At 40.0% G+C, this 12,645-nt stretch overlaps 1 protein-coding gene across 2 annotated transcripts in view; it reads left to right on the top strand.

Moving 5' to 3' along the window:
- Window positions 1-12,645, top strand: part of DENND2B (DENN domain containing 2B) — a 182,297-nt gene that overhangs the window by 123,554 nt on the left and 46,098 nt on the right. The window contains exons 1-5 of one of the 2 annotated variants that reach the window (XM_075048036.1): window positions 1,173-1,266; window positions 5,007-5,155; window positions 7,888-8,103; window positions 10,956-11,052; window positions 11,995-12,039. In XM_075048036.1, coding sequence (XP_074904137.1) covers window positions 5,114-5,155; window positions 7,888-8,103; window positions 10,956-11,052; window positions 11,995-12,039 — 400 coding nt within the window. In that variant the 5' untranslated portion in view covers window positions 1,173-1,266; window positions 5,007-5,113. Of the gene's footprint in view, window positions 1-1,172; window positions 1,267-5,006; window positions 5,156-7,887; window positions 8,104-10,955; window positions 11,053-11,994; window positions 12,040-12,645 lie in introns of those variants that run through there. The other variant, XM_075048035.1, reaches the window with a different exon arrangement.

Raw genomic sequence — 12,645 nt, 5'->3', positions numbered from 1 at the left:
CCAACCACCCTTCTCTGCTTGCTTTTTCCTTGCCCAGTTGTATTTTATCTTAATCTTCTGCAAGGGCTTGTGTGCACCAAATGTGTGTGAGCTGGATGAATTGGGCTATATCTACAACTGAACAGAGATCATGGGCAGAGGGCAAAAAAGGTGGTTCAAGGATCTGTAGATGCCACCAGAGGGATTACGTGTGGAAAGGAGTTGATGTTGCACCTTGTGTCTGTTGTTACAGAAACACTGCAAAAGTCTGAGGGGATAGGTGCCACAAGCATCAGAGGTTCTTAAAGGCTGCTCACTTGGGTATTTCTACTTGTCTGTTATTCAGTCCTGATTCTGCCTGTGTGGGTGTCTTTTCCTGCCCATTTATTGCCACTATTTCCAGCTCCTTGCCTCTGGAGGTATGTGCTGCTTTTTCCCAAGTCTGTCCTGGGATGGCAGCTGAAGCTTTCATCTTCCAGTTCATTATAATGTAAAATATATTAATTGCCCTATATTTTGTGCACATGCTCTAGTATGCAGGAAATACACACTTTGTCATTTGTGAGGTGCTAACTCTGTCTAACTCAGCCACACAGCTCAGGGGTCTGGGCTTTCTATGTAGCCAGCAGGGAAGGTGGTAGGCTCCTAGCTTGGGCACTCAGCATCACCCTCTGGAGACAGTATCTCCCCTGCAAACATTGGCTTCTAATTTAGGCACCTAAGTTAACACAAATTGATGAGCCCTTTCCCTTGCTGTATACCTGCTGTTCTTGCTTCCTGGCAGTGCAAAAGGCAGGAGTTATAATCGGCATTCAGTGAATCACTTCATTCCTCTGATAATTATTTCTCCCATCTAGAAAGAAATGATGCATTTCCCTGCTTTCTGCCATTTATAGAGAAGTGTCTGCCTGCATTTTTTTTTCTCCTCAGCCTTACTTTTCACTCCTTTCTCAGCACGAGACAAGCTTGCTGAGTCTGCCTCTGCTTCCCATCTGCCACGTGTGAGAGGCTGAGCAGAGGAACATTGTGTGCCGCCTCAGGACTCGGTGGGGCTGACTCGCAGAGCATCACAGAGTGAGGAATTGCAACTGCTGGAGGAAACTCATCAATGCTTAAGCTCAAAGCACTGCATTCCTCAGGACTTTTCTAAAGATCACTGGTTATTTATCTTTTTTTTTTTTTTTTTTTTTTCCCCTTTCCCCTGTGGACCAATCATTAAATTGCCTCTGGGATCTTCTGGACATAAATGTCGTGTAGATAAGTGTCCCGTGTTAACTCAGCAGTTCGGTACGTAGAATTCAAGAGAATGGGAAACTTGAAAAAAAATGCTTATAAAGGGAACTGATCTGGAAGCAGGGATGGTGATTAGAGACAGTATTTGCCAAAGGCTTGCTATTTTGTGTGACCATATCCATTCTGGGGGTGTGATTCAGCTTGCTTTGAAGTCAGTGATAGTCTGCTGTTGTCTTGTGCAGCAGTTGGATCAGCCTCATTAACACAAGCCTGGCCTCTGTACTGCATAATGTTTCTCCTTTTGGCTTCCAATAGAGACATCCATATGGAAGGAACAAGGATGTTTCCTTGCTCTTTCATTGTAAATGTGTTTTTCTTTTGCAGCATATCCAAATGAATGCAAAAGCACTGCAGCTTGCAGATTGTGAACATTCCTTGCCTGGATCTTGGGACTAGAGAAGTGATGGTATTGAGGAGAAATGCAGAGATCAAAGCTGCAAACCTCAGAGCCAGCCCAGCTATATGGAAGCTTTCCTCAGTTTTGTGCTGTAGGAACAGTAGCAACCACCACTGCAGCCCTTCCCCAGAGCCTCACTCCAGTGTGGGACCTACATCTGCTGGTGGCCATAAGTTCCCAGGTCTTTCTCCCATGGAAGGGAGTCACAGTGCAGAGCGATAGGGTTAAATGCTGCTCTAAGGCAGTTCAGGGTATGCTCACACAACTTTTTAGCTTGCTGGCCATCTTGGGTTTCTTGTCACTTGTCCTTCCTACTCTTGGCACCCAGTAACCAGTTTGTCTGGGCTGCCTAGTGCTCTTTTTGGATATCTGGTCTTTTGGTCTCATCCACCAGAGAGAGCTTGTGTACTAAAAAATGGTGGTCGTCTAAGGTTTGAAAACTACTGAAGAGCTAGATAAATAAATTCTTTTAGTTCACTGGCTGAACCAAATATTGGGTTCAAATGCCAAATCAGCAAAAACAGATGGTTTTGGATTGATCATACTATTTCATTATCATAGATTTGGTGGGGAAGTTTAAATTCTTTAAAAAAAAAAAAAAAAGAAAAAAAGATGAGGCATATTTGGTCTCAAGGCATTATTTCAAAGTGAAAAAAACCCCAAACCCTGAAATAATTTGATTTTTAAGCAAATGAGAAAAGTAAGAGAAACAAGTGTTCTTGAACAGCAAGCCAATCGTCTGAAGAAACTCTCACAGCTGTAGGGAAAGGGTTAAAATCCCTGTGGTGTCTCCACTGACCTCCACATTACACTGAAGAGGAATTTGGCCCGAGCTTTCTTTTGGTAGAGAATCTGTGTCAGAAAAGCAGTCTCTGCTCATGGTTCCTTGCTCCTCCCTCTCCTCTCATCCAAGACTTTTCTGGGCCTGTTTCTATACTTAATATTTTAGGTCAACATTAGTAATGTTGAGTTTAACTGGATTCAGGCAATTCTGCTTTACATTGTGTCTTGGAAAGAGAATCACCCTAAAACTTTTAAATGCTTTACATTTGAAAAAAGGTTTCTTTTCAACTGATGGGCTTGTTTCTTCTCAGGAGTTTGGATACTATGCAGACTAATGTAGTAACATTTGTTTTCACAAGGAAGCATATGTTTAAGCACTGCCTAATGTAGCCGGGTATTTTGAAATCTGTTAATCCATTCTAAAATGCTTGCTTGACCTATACTTGACTTGGGCTTACAAGAAATGTTATTATGCTAGTACAGTCCAATTAGCTGTAAGCAACAGCATTTTGCAAAATTGACCATTTATTGTTGTTACGATTATCATATCTAGAGCTCTAGAATTTACAAGTAACAGAATTAGTGTGCAATACCTATTTATTTTTCTTCCTGCAGAAGGAATCAATCAATTTCATAGTCCGCCCAGAACATTTGTAGCTTTAAATTTTTGTAGGAATATTTGTTGCTTAAGATTTATCCTGTTCATTGCATTAATCAAAAGGTCTTTCTTCTAAGTACTGCATGCACTTGAAGGTGTTCTTTCCATGTGGCATGTGGAATGACTATGATGATAGTGCAGCCTCTAGAATCAGATTCCCTCTGGATGAAATAATAAACTGTGATTGCCAATTCAAACATTCTTCAAGAGCAGCAGTTATTCAGGCTTTTAATTAAAACAAAGCTAAAACATTCACTCTTGTGCATATATTTAACCAGAAATCTTAGTATGGTGCACTACCAAAGCAAAACTGTATTTTTACTTGTATTGTGAATACTTGAATTTGCTAAGCAAGAACTCTTATTGCTATAATTGGTGAATCAAGGAGTCTCACACTTCCAGGCTTAACAATGAAGTAGAAAGCACAAACTACTTTTGGTTTTTTTTTGTGCAATGAGGAAATGTAGTATTCTGTCTAGAACAAAAACCCCTAGTAGCCAAAAGAACTGAGTATTAATCCAGGCCTTGCTCTCATTGAAAACACCTATGCCTTAACTGTCATTTCTGTAAAAGCAGTGAATATTTTCTGTAACAGTGTGAATAATAAACTGTGCTATATCTTTCTGTCCTCAATTCTTAATTGATACAGTATGTAGTAAAATCTGAATTTCTTATATTTAATAGCTTGTATTGCAATGTACATTGTACTAAAACCATGAGTTTTAGAGTAATGTTTAGATATAAAACCAAAAGCATGTTGGTTCAAAAGCTTTGAACCTGCATGTTTCAAGTTTCTGCAAATTCAAGTCTTGAATTTGAGTAGATCACTTTTTTGGTGATGATTTTCTGTGTAAGATGGTTGGAAAACTGGAATGACCCTGTGTTCGAAGAACTTGAAGTTCTAAACCAGTTGCTGATTATGAACTGTCTGAAGAAATGGATACAAAATGTTCATTTACTAATGGCAGTCATTCATCTTCATGCTGCTTAGTTCAGTGGGAGGTTTAGGGAGTTCAGGAGTTTTCAGAAGATGGTGGGTTATTCCACTGGTCCTTAGGCTGCCGAAGGGTATTTGATCTCACTTAAATCTGGACTATAAATTTTGGTTCTGGTTTTCACATGCTAAAAATTCAAAGATTGCTGTCTGCTTTTTGATGTATTTTTCATTTATGTCATATTTAGCGATTAACTGTTCAAGCTTCTATATATTACTGGCAGGATGAGTTTTCTTCTGGGAGATATTAATTTTACACAAATTGAAATGAATAGCTGCTTAATTAGAAGGCATGATGTGTTTTAAAGAACACTTTGAGGATGCAGTATGGTCGGGGCAGAAATTCTTCCCTCATCTCATGCATTTTCCAATCTTCTCTCTTGGCACTGCTGAACTGAAATGTTTATTCTTTCTTTGTCTTCTCTCAGGGAAAGAGAAAAGTGAAGGTAGCATCAAATAAAAGTTGTCTTATTGTGTGTAAAGGTGGTATGTTGAGAACAGTTATTTATTGCTATTCATTTCACCCTGTGAGTGGCTGCTATAGATCTATAAAATCTACTGATACACTTTAAAGTAGTTATGTGCCTTAGCTTTCATATATCAATAAATTTTCCACAGCTGCGGATGCTCAGAAGCACGTCTTGTGAAATCTTTGCATTTTATTAAAAAAAAAAGGCAGTAAAAAAAAACCCCAAAGAAACTTGTCGACCTTGTAGCCAAGTTCTCCTCCAAATACTTCCAGCTGCAGCTAGAGGGATGAGTCATGCTGAAAGCTGAGGAGGTTTTCTAAAAGCCTTTCACTTGGTTCACATGATTTTTATTTTTTTTAACTTTACATTCCTGTCTGTTTTTCTTTTCTTAAACTCCCCCCCCCAAACCAAAACAAAACCAAAAATGTGAAGGCGAGTCACCCAAGGAAAACCCGTACGAGGATGTGGAGCTGAAAGGCCGTCACGCGGGCCGAAAATCCCATCAGCTCTCGGAGAATTCCCTAGATTCTTTGCACAGGATGTGGACTCCGCAGGACAGGAAATACACATCACCTCCCCAGGTAACGGCGTCAGTCTTTCTGTGCTTGAAGCTTATTTAAAACTTTTGCAAGAAGATCAGTCATGGCACAGGAAGAAGAGCAGCTATACCAAATGAGAAAGGGTATCTGGAAAAAGAATGCTATCAAATGCGTAAATCGTTGCAGGGAATGCTCTTGGCAGCTGTAGCTCAGCTTCTCAGCGCTGTGCTGCAGAAGCTGATGGCTCTTTGTGCTGGCTATGGCCTGATGAGTTTAAGCAGAATCCTTCCATCGGTTGTTTGTGAGCTGAATCTGGCCCTAAATTATTTGTATGGCTGCACCTCTTTGTGAATTGCCTCTGTGTTTGCTGCTGGGCTTTTAGTAGGGACAGGAGGGAAAAAGCCAGCTGCTTCATCTTGCCCATGTATTGTTACATGAGGCTTATTGAGACTGCTAATGTGAAGTATGTAGTGTGGCATGTTTTACTGAAAAAATGGAGAATGCCAACTATGTCCCCCCAATAAATAAATTAATAATAAAATAATCAGAAAAACCTGACTGTCTGCATTTAACAAGGCTGTATGAGTTGTGTTTACAGCATAAAGTAAAAGACCAGGAACTTTGCAGACTTTCCATTTTGTGGTAAATTTTCCAAAGCAGTCTGTTTTTTGTGAATGCTATGAAATGCCATGTTGCTTTGTTGTTTATGGGATCATTGTGTTCATAAGGAAAAATATAAATTTCATCACATACTTAATTTTGAGATTCAAAACGCGTTTTAAAGGAACTTTGTTTTGCACTGAATCAACAGAAAATTTGCAGTTGAACAAAAGATCACAACAATTTAAGTTTTTATCTTGTAAGGAGACCTAGAACAAAACTGAATATATTTTCTTTTGCTTATTTTGTGTGCATGTAAGCATCACAGTCCAAGAGACAAAAGAACAGTCCAAGAGACAAAAGAAGTATTACCAGGATTCTTAGTGTGCACCTAACATATAATTTGTAAAACAGGAGTGTTTTCAGCAAAGCTACTGAAAAGGGAACAAGTGGAAAGTAGTAATTAGGCAGACCAAGGAGAAACAGAAACTGCAGCCATGAAGATAACCTCTTAGTGAGATACATACTATGCATAACAGGCTGTGTGTGTGTTAACAGGAATTGTGCAGCATCTAGACACTCCAACAGGGTGTACCATTAGGGTAGGAACCATATAGGTCCATAGTAAGATACTGTCCATTGTTCTCTGTTTTACACAGGGTGGCCAAAGAATATACAGATTAAAATACTTCTGTAAAGTTGCTCAGTAAATAAGTACTCTCTGGTATCTTTGCAACAGGGCTATCTTTATTCTAGTAGCTTCTTTTTGAAATGCTGCCAGGAGTTTCCTGCCAGGAGTCAGTCCTGCCTTAATTGCACTGTCATCGTGCTGATATATAAAGCAAAAAGACACTAAGAGCAGGTCAACTATGGGCCTGGGTAATTCTCGAATGACCAGAAATAGAAATGTCTCAATTTCCTGAAGAATGGCAGCTTCGGCGATGATTTATCACCCAGTTTTTCCAGCATAGCAACATAGCTGGATTAGCAGCATGACTTTTTAGTCATGGATGATGATAAACAAGATGGCAGAGATCAGAAGGTCAGCAGGCTTTCAACAATCATCTCCAAAAAGAATTCCTTTCATAAAAGTATAGACTGGTGCATATTTTCCTGGTATGCTAACCTGTGGTAAGCAGAGACCTCAGAAACACTGGCTTGTGGTCATCTTGAATTCCACTGTGTCTTCTCCTTTCCCATTCATTACTTTCAGTTTTTGAAGTCATCAGATATAAAAAGAATGTTTTTATGATGACATTGTATTTGTGATGCAAAACCCACACATACAGACACACCTATGCTTAATCCCAGATGGCATGGCACTGTAATAGGTAAGCCCTCCAAGAAGAACAAATGGGACATTTATTACTGCAGGTTTACAGCTTGTAATACTGCTAATAGAATATTAGCAAATGCCAACTAACAGCTGTTTGACGTAATAGTGCTTTTTTCTAGACATGCTGGTTAAGCTTCTTACATTGCTTGTGTTTGGGAGGAGAAGGCAGGGACCTGGCCTTCCCAGCCTGCCAATTAACCTTCCTGAGAGCTGGGCAGAGCTGCTCGAAGGACTGCTCCAAAACTGCCCCAGTTTTTTAAAGATAGCTGTTACTTGGTGCTTAATCCTGTCAGTGAGATTTTCGCTTCCCCTGCAGTGCTAGCAGTTCCATGTTTTAAAGGGAATTCTTTGTGAATGCAGGACAAAGCTGTAACTGCCATCTGCCCATTGGCAGATCTTAAAACATCTTAACACCATGGAAATACAGCAAGCTTGATTTTCTGTGTTCTTTCTCTAGGCTAAAATAGCAACTTCAATGTAATTGCTCTTGATTTTCACCACTGTAACTGAAAGAGACTGATCAGGCCCATCGGGTCAGTGTTCTGATGTCAGCCAAGCCTTTGAGTTAGGTTTGAAGGCTCATAAAGTTGATGTGATGTGGGTGCATGGAAATGCACTAAAGCCAAAAGTACTATTGTTTTCTTTGAACTTTAAAGTCTTAGATATTGACCCCTGTCTCTTCGTTTTGACCTTAAACCCTCTCTTCGCACATATCCCGCAGAGCAATGGCTCACCTGGTATGATGTCCTTGTGTAGCCACCACTCACTCACAAAGAGCTGCTTCTGCACTAAGTGTTGCTGAGGAGGGGAAGAGCTCAAGCTGTTCTTGTTCCTGCAGCTACCTTCGAAGCCCAGCAGCCAGTCCCTGCGCATCGGGAACTGGTCAGAAAGGAAGAGCCACCGCTTACCACGGCTGCCCAAGCGGCACAGCCACGATGACATGCTGCTGCTGGCTCAGCTTGGCATTCCCTCCTCCCCTTCCAGCCTCAATGAGGACAGCCTGAGTACCACAAGTGAGCTGCTGTCTACACGGCGGGCCAGGAGGATCCCAAAGGTACTGGCAGGGTGATCAGGCTTACGTGGAGGATAGGTCACCTGTCTGCAAGAGCTTGCAAATTTCTATCCAGCCTTTAGCGATCACTGAAAGCTTTTTGTGTCCTAAAGGAAAATTGAGATCAAAACAGAAACAGTAACTCTAAGGAGCCAAGACATACTCCTTTTTCGCATCCAGCTGTACTGTGAAAATCCCTTCCCTGAAGTGGTTAACTCTGACTCTGCCCTGGTCCAAGAGTAGCAAACATCTGATTGCCATCTTTGCAGAGTTGATTTTAAGCCAGTTCTGTTTTCCACACTTTTCTTTAAGCTCTGTGGGCCAGACCATTGTTGTGTACCTAACTTTATGATTTTGAATGGGTGATGGTCAAGCAATTTTTATTTATAACATGCAGCAGCATCTGAAGTGGTATTTTTTTTTCCTATCACTGGTTTACTGGTCTCTGGAAAATAACTATTATCGGCCTAATAGGTTTCCCTTCATTTACTCACAACATACCCCATCCTGATAACCCTGCTGTCTTGATGGATTTGAAGTAAAAATTAATTTTCCATTTTTCAAGAAGTTTTCCAGTTCAAAATGGGATGTGAAAAAAATACAAGCCACCAAACAACAATGAAAAAACTCAACAAACCTTTTCTAGTACAATAGCAACAGAGGAGGGGAGAACTGCCAATATATTTATTTTTGGCTTGTGAACAAAGTTGTTTTTTACTGTGTATTCAGCTCTTTCCTGTTCTTATTAGAGAGCATATTTTAAAGTACATGGCTGTAAATACTGTGAGTAGAGGGAGATTTTTATGTTCCTGTCAATTAGTCTGAAATTCTGTCTAAGCTGGAAACAAGCAAAAAGGAGGAAATTAGTCCTATGTCCTTAATATTTATTATATTTTTACTTTCTTGGAATATACTGTTTTACTGCACAAATGAGCATACATCTGTGAAGGAAGTTACAGAGTAACTTACAGAGTAGGTTACTACTTGGTTTTGAGTAAAACTTGAAAAGTTTGGCTGTTAGTTTTGTACCCAACTTCTTTTATTATTTTTTTTTTTGGTGGATTTAAGGGACAGACATTCTCCTTTTCAGCATATGAATGTTCATAGTTTTATCACAAATTTTGTGATAATTTCTGGTTTTGACCAGTCTAGCTCCTAGCATCACATATTACTGGAGAATCTTAGGGGTTTATTTATTGAGAAAATGTTAGTTATTAGAGGGAAAAACTCAAACCTGAGAAACTCCTGTTCTGTACCACCCCCAGTGATGCTTTGTGAAGCATTATCCAAATCCTTTAAACATCTGGGCTTTCCTCAGCACAGTGCAGGTATTTTACCCCTGGTAAAGCAGCTGAAGCAGACAAAGTGCCAAGCAGCACAGCAAGGGGAGTGAAAAATCCCAGCAAGGCCCCTCACTCCTGGTTCCTGATGCCTTGTTTAGTGCTTACGTGCAGGAATTTTTGGGCCAGCGCATGTACTGGAGCCAGGCAGGATTTCATCCTGCTGCCTCTGCCGTGGTGCTGTGCAGATTCCCAGTGGGCAGAGCCAGGCACACAGCTGCAAGCAGAGAAGTTCAGCTGAGCCTTGTGTGGGTTGCACATGGCTCAGTCAGCATGCAGAGGCAAAATCCCTAACACTGCTTCAAGTGGGAGAACAAGTGATGATTTTAACACTTCAAACCATTTGTTCTGGGCCAGACCCTCTTCCTTTGCTGAAGAGGTTGCATGAGTTTTTGTTCCAGTCTGTGCTCTGTTACTGACTTTCTACTGTGTCTATGGCGAATTAGTTCTCTCACTGAGTTTATTTCTTTCTGCAAGCTGAGGTAAAACAGCTTTGTAAATTGTATTATAGTTCTATGAGTAAAGCTGCTATGGAATGAAATACACTATTCCTGACTCATAAAATCATTATGAAGATTAATTGCTACGTATTTATGACTCTCCAGAAGTTACAATATTCTATTTAGTTATGAATTCTCTAAACACAAGTTATCTCATTAATATTTTCCATCATCTCAGATTTTTTTGGATAGAGTTATTATCTGCATTAGCCCTACCGAAGGAAGTCGTAAAGATGATTACCAGGAGTTAAAATTCTGGCTAGAGCTGGTTAAAGCCCGCACTAGTAGCTAACTTCAAAATACTTTTGTAGAAAAGGATAAGATTAGAGAAAGTAGATATAGAACCTCTGAAGTAAGGTAAGTATGGCATGAGTTGGAAGGGTGAGGGAGGAGAACTCCATATGGGCCAGATCCTCAGCTGATACGATATAGCTTCAGAGCAGCTGGTTCACTCTGTACCTGAAAAGGCTTTAAAAAGTTAGAGCCATCTCCTTCTGTGCTTATTTGCACACACTAAAATCTCAGTTCAGAGAGGTGCTAACACACAATACATGTTACTCATATTCAAAATAATAATATGTTCTTAAGGCCCATGAGAGTTTGGCAAAGTTGGATATTGCTAATAGACCACTGTTACTTAGACAATGCAAGTGAAGAGAGAAAAAATAGTATAGAGACAGAGAAATGAGGTGGTAGAGGATAACAGCTACCTCTGAATCCTCAGACTCATTGTGCTTTTATTGCAAGTGTCTATGAGACTTCTGAAAATGGGATTTAGGTTTCTGAGTGATTTAATTGTTTTTTTAAAATATGTCCATAGGTAAAAGAGTGAGATTCACACAAATGGGGCTCAAAATACGAGAGATTAAGAAATGCACTTTGAAATAGTAAAGGCTTTGGGGGGTTCAGCTGGGCTTTCATCTGCGGTCAAATTCTTTGTTTGGATAGATTATTTAAAAGTCTCCTGGCAGAAAAGTGTTTGGTCTTACTGATTCCTCATTTTCCTATTTTGCAGCTTGTCCAAAGAATCAATTCCATCTACAGTGCAAAAAGAGGAAAAAAACGACTGAAGAAACTTTCTATGTCCAATATTGAGACAGCATCCCTACGAGGTATTGCCCAAGCATCACAGTTCAGTGAATCCATTTGGAAGTTACAGGATTAACAGATTCCCTTCTTTCCTTCACATCTACCCCAGGCTCTACTTTGTTTAGAACTTTCTTCTACAAACGATGATAACTTTCTGTCTGTAAGAGAAAATGGGGATGAGCTCAAAATAAACAAGATTCTCAGCATTGTCTATCCGATTAATCCCATGATCAGCTAGACTTATCCAGTTTCTTCTTTAGTTCACTTTTTGAGTAATTTGCATCTGTAAGTTTTGTCCAAAATTCACAATTTTGACCTTGTAATTCATTCATGCTTTTTCCTGGCATGTGAATGCTACTCATACTGTGCTTCAGGCTGCTTCTGGAAAAGCAGAGGCCAAAAAGAAGTTCAGGCCTTGTCTGTAGTAGGAGTATGATAGAGCTTTAATGTGAGTACACCTCAGAAATACATCTTGTCATAAGGTTACTTCTGCATGTTACTCTCACTCAGTTTGGTGAGTTCTGGTAATTGAACATGTTGCCCACACAGACAAAGCTCATAAGGCTTACTTTGACTTTTCAAGTGCTGCATAACTTTTTTTCAAAAAAAATTAAAATCTGAAAAAGAAGTAGAAGGGTCAAAATCCATTTTCCAAATGGCACATTCACCTCTGTAGCCTAGCATGGATGGAGGTTCAGTGCAACCAGTTGCTGTAATGGAGAATGAATTTTCACCTTCATCAAAACAAAGCTCTTATTCTCAAGCAAAATTGAAACTTAATCCAAGGAAAACACAATCTAAGGAGTCATTCAAACTGTTCATCTGAAGATATTTTAAAACTGAGGAGAAAGCATGCGTGGATCACAAAGCTCAGTGTGACATATGATTTTTCCCAGTTTCACCAGTAAACCAAGTTTATGTTTGCTTTGGTTTTGCATTAACTGATCCCTTTATCTCCTCTGCAGATGAGAACAGTGAGAGTGAGAGTGACTCAGATGACAGGTTTAAAGGTAAGGGATCAGCCTTCAATAACTTCTAGTCAGCCACTGTCACAGACCTTATCAAAGTACATTCTGCTGCTGCTGCGCATTGTTCCTGTCCATTGCCTATATTTTCCTTCCTGAACTATGCTAACTCCATTACTACAGAGCTCACAAAGTTTCCAACACAGGAGCATGAATGTGGAAAGCAAGGACAAAATGAGCTGTGAGGATCTAACAAGGATTTGGCAACTGTGTTGTATAATGAAGAACAGGACCTTTGATAGATTTGCTTTGTCAGCCACTTCACAGATGCTGATGTTTTCCAGACTGACTACTGGGTGCAAACTTAGAGGGATGAGATTGGATAAATATGCTCTCTTCTTATTCATACACTGCTTTAAGTGTTTACTGCTAGCTGCTGTTGGAGGCAAGATTATGGGTCTTATCCAGCGTAGTGGTTCTTATACTCTTTTATAGGTCTGCAGTCTCCAAATTGTAGAAATTCCTTTATCAGTGCACAGCACCTGCACAAACTCTGCTTGAGCCAGGCCAGTAAATTAGTCCCTCATTTTCAAGAGTCCTGATACACAGACAGAACTATAAAAAAGTTGAAGGCAGCAACAACAGATTTTA

Source organism: Buteo buteo, chromosome 16, assembly GCF_964188355.1.
Source record: "Buteo buteo chromosome 16, bButBut1.hap1.1, whole genome shotgun sequence".
Classification (NCBI taxonomy): domain Eukaryota; kingdom Metazoa; phylum Chordata; class Aves; order Accipitriformes; family Accipitridae; genus Buteo; species Buteo buteo.
This window is presented reverse-complemented; position numbering and strand designations above follow the sequence as displayed.